Genomic DNA, 7,804 nt, shown 5'->3' on the forward strand with positions numbered 1-7,804 from the left:
TCTCCAGGTGCATTTGAGGTATCAAAAAAGTACTCCAGAGTGTTGTTCAGCATGGGGGTGAGTAGAAAATGAAGGCTAATCATGTTTTGGGTGTACTATTCCTTTAAGTCATGTGACCTAAAGCACTGAGCTAACTAAGCTAAACAATCATGTTAGCCAGAAAAACCGATATAACCGTCTTCAGGTGGTCCAAAGTTGTCTGCTATTCAGAAAGAAAGAAGGAGACTGTTTCATTTTGTTTAAAGTTTTCAGCACTACCATTAAACCCGGAGCTCACAGGTCTAGCTCCCCTAGTAGCTAAAAGTGATAGGGTGCTAATTTAAGCTATGATAAACTTGAACTTGAGCCCTAGTCGGCCTCGGCAGATGGCCACTCAAACTGGGCCTTGTTCTGCTGGAGATTTCTTTCTGGTAAAAGGGAGTTTTTCCTCTCCACTGTCGCTACAAGCATGCTTAGTGTGAGAGATTATCTTTGAGTCAGTGAGTCGATGCAATTAACTGGCTTTCCTGTGACATGTGTTGTGAATTGGCGCCATATAAATAAACTGAATTAAATTGAATTAAACAGCATCACTTATTTAGAAAAGTTTTGCAAAAAGAGTCTTTTTGACCTAAAAAGGGACAAAACTTTTACATTTTACCACAAATGACAGGTCAGTTACTAGATCCATGGAAATAAATCCACACACTTCTACATGCTGCTGTCATGGACAGTGTAATGATTTCAGTTTAACACCCAGCTGCTGCTCTTTCATATTTATCATTATCGGGCCAAATAATAATATTAAGATCAATACATAGCCTGTAGATAATGAGGGGCAGTAACCATAATGTGATGAAACTGAAGCCAAAATTTAGTGGTTGATTTTGTGGATTAGACATTTTATTCCTGAAAACACCAAAAGTATTTCCTGAGATGTTTGGCCCCAGCAGCTCACGCCTATTAGTGTTTTGCAAAGCAAGTGGGTCAGCAGTAGGTGAGCAGCCATCCTCCAGAAATTTATTGATTTTTCTTTCCCATTCCTTTTACTTCAGAGGACATCTATCTGTTTACTATAAAATTTACCTCAAAACTAGGACCAAACATAGAAAATGGAGGAATTATAAAGCTAAAAGCTCATAAATAGAATTGATTGTGCCACCTGACAATAAGGAAATAAATCAGACTAGGCTAATTACTTGGAAAAATGGAATTTAAAATGGTCATATAATGATTCTACAGGGTATTTGGTGCTGGTTCTTGAAGTCTCTGAATAGGGTGTGTAACATTAGTTGGGCTGAAAATGGCATATTTGCTGTTCTGTGAGCACTAATGGAAGCCTGGTTAAAAGCCCTAGAATGAAACTACAGGTTTTCTTCCTTTTATGGTATGCTCATGAATATTTAGATGAGCTGTGAGCTGATTGGTTGGTTTACAACGAGCGAAGCTGCTGAGCAAAGACGTATCATAGCAACAAGCACTCACTCACTGAAACATTGAAATTGCTGATATGGTAGGGTGACCAGACATCCTCTTTTTCCTGGACATGTCCTACTTTTCATACCTAAAAAAATGTCCGGGGTGAGTTTCAAAATCGTCCAGGATTTAGAGTCGACTACAGTGCAGCTAACCCTACTCCCCGCTCAGCTGCTGCTCAGATTTGGGTTTCTGTCCTCCTTTTCAGAAACCCTAATCTGTTCACCCTAGATATGCTAGCATTGCTTTGAACAGCTTAGCGACAAAATAAATTCTTACAGCTTGCAGTTGTGATGGTCTTACGGTAGGAACAGCCCCTCATTTCACTAAAAGAAGTTTAGCAAATTGAAAGCTGTCTTTGGTAAAATGCTTAGAGCAAATGAACAGCTGAGCGTCAAACTTTGCAGGGATCTTCTGATAGACAGAAATAATCCATGACTGTCGAGTCTTCGGATCCTTGGGAAAGGTGGGGAGTGGCGGTCTAGTGGTTGGGGCATAGAGCTTTAAATCCTGAGTAATTTCCCTCTGGGATTATTAGAGTATATAAAATCAAAAAAAAATAAAAAACTGTGAAAATGTTACCCTTTCTCCATGCAGCCTGGAACACTGCATTTACGCTTGTGGTTCTGGCTCATTTTCGATAAACTGCCTGCTTTGTAATTCTTGTATAAGTAAACTGCAGGCTAAACAGCTAAAAAAAAGGTGATGACTTGCATCTCCAAGACCTCTATTCATATTCTTGGACCAGTGAATCACTGGGCTGGTTCAAATAAGTCCAAGAATCAAATAAGGCATCATCGCTGAGTTTACATCAACTCGGTGCTTCGTTTGGATTCGCCCCTTTTAATGGTGGAACTTTGGAATTGTGAGATTTGCAGAGAGAGAAGGTGTCGATTGGGTTTGAACTTCTCTGTACGTCCATTTCGACCACTGTACTATCGTTATTCATTTATAACAACGTAAACTCAGTTTTGCATTCTATGACCCCTTTAATACTTTGAATTACATGAGCTTAAATGTCAGAAGAGCCCCATAGAAAATGCAGTGCCCTTTTTTTCTGTATGTTTTTCTGCTGCACCAATGAAGAACAGGTTATTTTTGTATAAACAAATTAATTTATTTCTATTTTATTTTTTACGCTTTTTGTATTTTATAAAATCTTACAGCTGTAAGTACATGCGGAAATATTATGCTAAAAAAAAATGTCCCAAAATGTGTTTTTCCTGTTTCTGGCACACAAGCTCATTTATCTTTCCTTTCAACTAGAAACAGTTTGGTCCCATTTGGGGGTTTGGCTGTAAAAAAGCCAAAATGCCATGAACTGTTTTCTGTCCGTAGGGACGACTGGGGATATTCTCACATGCTTTATACTTGAGTTTGAGTGTGTGTTTGCGCTTAGTGTTTGTTTGTCCCTCTTGGCACCAACAACCCTCTAATGGTGAGCGAAGGGCTGAGGAGGGGATAGAGGAGGTGTAGAGGGAGACAGGTTGCCAGAGCACAGGTTAAACCACTAATTGGGAGCAAAGGGAGACGGGTTGCCAGATTGTGATGGCCACCAGGAGGGGCCGTTTAAGGGGGACATCTGTTCCTGCTGGAGAACAGCCGTCCTCACAGCTCCCTGTCCCTTCCTCTCTGACACTCATCTTCCTCGAACACAAACCTGACAGCCGAGAGGCCCTCAAAGTTGGCTTTACCTCCGACTTAGGGAGACTTCTCCCCCTTAAATGAACCAGAATCCAGGATCTGGCTGGAAAAAGATAAGAATATATTTTTTTCAGCATGGGAAGCAGCTCATCAGTTGACAATTCTTTTGCCAACAAAAAAAACATTTTCTCATTCAATTCAGCAATTATAAACATTGGGCAGGATGTTTAATCTCTTTATGTGTTCTCTACTCCAAGCTGTTTGCTTTGGTTTAATCAGTAAACATATGGAGAAGCTAAGTTCTAACAATGACACAATTGCATCGAGAGAGCAGAAACAATAAAATAAAATAAATAATAGATGCTGTCTGCATATGGAGTAATATTTTAAACGAAATACAGGTATTTAAACGTGTGCTAAAGGTGTTTTATAAAGCTTGTTGTTTTTTTTTAATAGGTTTGCATAAGTGTGTAGAAAAATACTAAAATAAAATGAGTTTATGAAAACAATGTAAATCCAAGCTGACAAGATTATTGCTTTTTGTTTCATGCAATATCCTGTTTGCATTTAGGCAGCATGAAAAGCACCAACTGGAAGAATAATTGCTCTGAAACATTTTGCATATGCGGCTGAAAATGCATTCAGAGCGTTATGAGGCCTATAAGACATAGGAGGTGGTTTGATTTGAATGCTTGAAGGGGTAATCTACATGTTGTGGTTATTGTTATAACAATTTACTGCACAAGTCTTGCAATCTTGCTTCAGTGAGCCGTTAGTTTTGCGGCCTCCTTGTGTTTAATACAGAGTTGCTGGTGGCTCTGCAGTTAGGGCTGAAACAAGTGATTGGATTAATCATGATTAATCTATTATTTAAATAATCGTATACTAATTAAGTAATCGATTAATTGTTAACTGGGCTGTAGAGACCTTAAAATATTATTTTAGCAGGCAGAGCAACCCACCTTGAGCAGCACTTATACCAAAATTGTGGGGGGAAAAATTTTAAACATTTTGCATTTTACATAAAAAACATTTTTGCCTGTCTATATGCTCTATCCAGAACTCCTGAAGTGAAAAAGTTTTAGTTTCACCTGGTTTAATTTTGCAAAAAGTTTTCTTTATGGAACCTTTGGCTATATGATTATTAATTGATTTCGGAAATATAATCAACAGATTAAACAATTTAAAAAATAATCATTAGTTGCTGACCCTTCAAAAAGAGAGATTGGTGGCCTAATAGTCAAGGCATAGGGCTTGGACCTCCTGAGGCTGTGAGTTTAAAATACAATCCCACAGACTGCCACTCTGGCTCTCTGAGCAAAGACCCTTAACCCCCGATTGCTCCCCGAGCGCCGCACGATGGCAGCCCTTTGCTCCACAAACGGGATGGGTGAAATGCAGAGACTTAATTTCTCTATTGTGAGATCAATAATGTTCAATTAATTTTAATTAATTCAGAATAAGAAATACTTTAATAATCCCAGAGGGAAATCACTTAAATTAATTAAATTATTAAATTATTATAATTATAATATAAATGCAAATTATTATATAAATATATATATTAATTGTTTTATTTTATATAATTTTTCATAGGTATTGTAAAATCACCCAGGAAACATGACGTGATGCTTCTGTGTATAGAACCGACCAACATGCTTCTGTAGCCTGTAGTTCTGTAGCCAGTTGCAGTGAGTTTAGATACACATCAGTTCAAGAAACAGTTTTACGGTTAAATCTAATCTACACCTAATCTATCTTCTAAAACACCAATTTACTGCTCAAAAACTTTCCCCATTCGATGCTTGGATTCCTCGAGAGCTTCTGCTGCGCCAGTAGCAGCTCTTTAGTGTAAGTCTTTCAAACGAGCAGAGCTCAGAGCCCATTTGCCTGTTTGGTTCAATAAATAAAGCTAAGACTAAGACTCTCTCTATCTAATATGTTTAATATCGATGCTATAGAATGAGACAGCTTTAAGGTATAACATTGCAGACCCCAATCTTCATATTCTCTGTCTGATTCTTTCAGGGTACGCCATCCTGCAGGCCATCATGGAGAAAGCTGGACAGAACAACTGGCAGGTCAGCGCCATCTGCGTGGAAAGCTTCAACGATGCCAACTATCGCCGGCTGCTGGAGGATCTGGGCCGGCGACAGGAGAAGAAGTTTGTCATTGACCTGGAGGCAGAGAGACTGCAGAACATGTTGGAACAGGTGATGCAGCCACCATGTTAGCATTTACTTTTTAGCTTGCTCTGTGGGACCAACATGCTGAAGAGTTTACTCTATATTTTCAGTCCAGGTCTCACTTTAGAGGGAGAAATGTTATTTTTCAGTGTTTAAATTTGTTCTGCAGGCCTTAAACTGCACATTACTACAGAAATAACGTAACTAAGAGCCTTATAAACAAGGGTCTGCCTTACAAACTAAAACATAGGCCTCCCATTCTACTTTTAGAACCTCTGGAAACCAGCAGTAAACCTGCAGTCTGGGAACAAAATGCTCTGCTAGGAACATATGCAGCAACCACATCTCTAATGCTTCGAGCTTCATTATTTAGAGCTTAACATTTGAGAAGGTGATTTATAAACTCTATTCTGGATCAAAGGGGTATTTACATATATAAGCTCTTCTCTCACCTTTCCTGTTCCCCTTGGTGGTTGGGGAGGTTCATGTCAACCCTTGGAGCTTGAGGGTCCTTCACTATATTGCTGCTTTTGGGCTGCACTTTTCTGAACTATGACCACCTTTGGAGGTGATTCCCACTCTCCCCAGAGGTCTGCATTTCATATTCTGCTTTATTAAAATATACCATCTCTTTGAACATTGACTCCAAAGTCAACTTTAAGACTGGAAGGATTTTGTGCAACATTATAACAGACGGCAATATTTGAATCTCTTCAAAGAGCTGTTTACCTCAGTCGTTTGATGCTTTGAGCATGCTATATCTGTTAATTAGGAGAGTTTGAACCTCAAAAACGTCTGTTTTGATCTCAAGTGGTGTTAGCTGGCACCACTACACTCAGAACGTGCACCTCCCTTCTCCTCCTTCACATCCTTCTGCTCATTCCTTTAGCCCACCACCTTCCTCTGGGGTGAATGGAGCCTCTTTTACTCTCTACTCAGTTGACTTTTTCCTTTTTCTTAGACAGATTGTTTATCTACTGATTTGGTTTTACATTACCATCTATCCATAATAAAATACGTCCCCCCACCCAGGGATGTGCAATACAAAATGTTTTATATTTTAATAAAACATTTTGTGAAATAAAAGTGCAACTCAAGTGATATAAGATACAGTGAGAAAAATAAGTATTTGAACATCCTGCTATCTTATGATTTCTAAGTTCTCCCACTTAGAAATCATGGATGGTTCTGAAATTATCATTGTAGGTGCATGTCCACAATGAGAGACATTATCTAGAAATCATAATATATGATATATATATTTTTTTTACTATTTATTTGTATGATACAGCTGCAAATAAGTCTTAGAAAAAGTATTAACTCAGAAAATCAATGTTAATATTTGGTACGGTAGCATTTTTTGCAATTACAGAGGTCAAACCTGTAATTATTCACCAGGTTGGCATACACTGCAGGAGGGATTTTGGCCCACTCCTCCACACAGATCTTCTCTAGATCCGTCAGGTTACTGGGCTGTTGCTGAGAAACACAGAGTTTGAGCTCCCTCCAAAGATTCTCTATTGGGTTTAGGTCTAGATACTGGCTAGGCCACATGACAACTTTGATATGCTTCTAACAGAGCCACTCCTTGGGTATCCTGGCTATGTGCTTCGGGTCATTGTCATGTTGGAAGACCCAGCCTCGGCCCGTCTTTAATACTCTAACTGAGGGAAGGAGATTTTTCCCCAAAATCTGGCAATAAATGGCCCCAGTCATCCTCTCTTTAATACGGTGCAGTTGCTCTTTCTGATATGCAGAAAAACATCCCCAAAGCATGATGCTGCCACCCCCATGCTTCACAGCAGGGGATAATGTTCTTGGGATGGTACTCATCTTTCTTCCTCCTCCAAACACATTCAGTGGAATTATGACCAAAAAGTTCTATTTTGGTCTCATCTGACACTCATGACTTTCTCCCATGACTCATCTGTTTAAGCATTGGAACCTTCTGTGCCATGCATGATTTCAAATGATGTCTTAGTGTATCACCAACGGTAATCTTAGAAACGGTGATCCCAGGTCTTTCCAGGTCATTGACCAGCTCCTCTTGTGTATTTCTAGGCTGGTTTCTCACCTTTAGGATCACTGAGACCCCACGAGGTGAGATCTTGCATGGAGCCCCAATCTGAGGGAGAGTGACAGTAGGGATGGAACGGTTTATAAAAACCGTCCGTTCGACTGTCTCGGTTCGATTCACGTGTGTTGCGTTCGGTTCACGCGCTGCTTTTCTCATGGAAGCGTGTACACTCCAGAGCAGATGTGGCGGTACTGCGACCAAACCAACCACCAGTAGTAAACAAGAAGAAGAAGAAGCGAAGCAGCGTAGCCAGGTGTAGCAGAAAAAAATCTGTTGTTGTGGAGAATTGTGTGGGTATGGTGAGTGGGAAAGAACAGGAGTTGGAAGACGCGCCAGCAGCACTTTATAGGTCTGCTGTATGGGACCACTTTGCATTTAGAGTGACCTACGATGACGGCGGAAAGAAAGCTATGGATTAAAGTGCAACAGTGTGCAACACGTT

At 39.8% G+C, this 7,804-nt stretch overlaps 1 protein-coding gene across 1 annotated transcript in view; it reads left to right on the top strand.

The window, feature by feature from the left end:
* The window catches only part of LOC107081866 (glutamate receptor 4), a 119,732-nt gene that overhangs the window by 13,478 nt on the left and 98,450 nt on the right, over positions 1-7,804 (top strand). The window contains exon 2 of the mRNA XM_015370205.1: positions 5,128-5,312. Within this exon, the coding sequence (XP_015225691.1) occupies positions 5,151-5,312 (162 nt within the window). The 5' untranslated portion in view covers positions 5,128-5,150. The remainder of the gene's footprint in view (positions 1-5,127; positions 5,313-7,804) is intronic.

This window comes from Cyprinodon variegatus, unplaced genomic scaffold, assembly GCF_000732505.1.
Source record: "Cyprinodon variegatus isolate N-32 unplaced genomic scaffold, C_variegatus-1.0 Scaffold43, whole genome shotgun sequence".
NCBI classification, from domain to species: domain Eukaryota; kingdom Metazoa; phylum Chordata; class Actinopteri; order Cyprinodontiformes; family Cyprinodontidae; genus Cyprinodon; species Cyprinodon variegatus.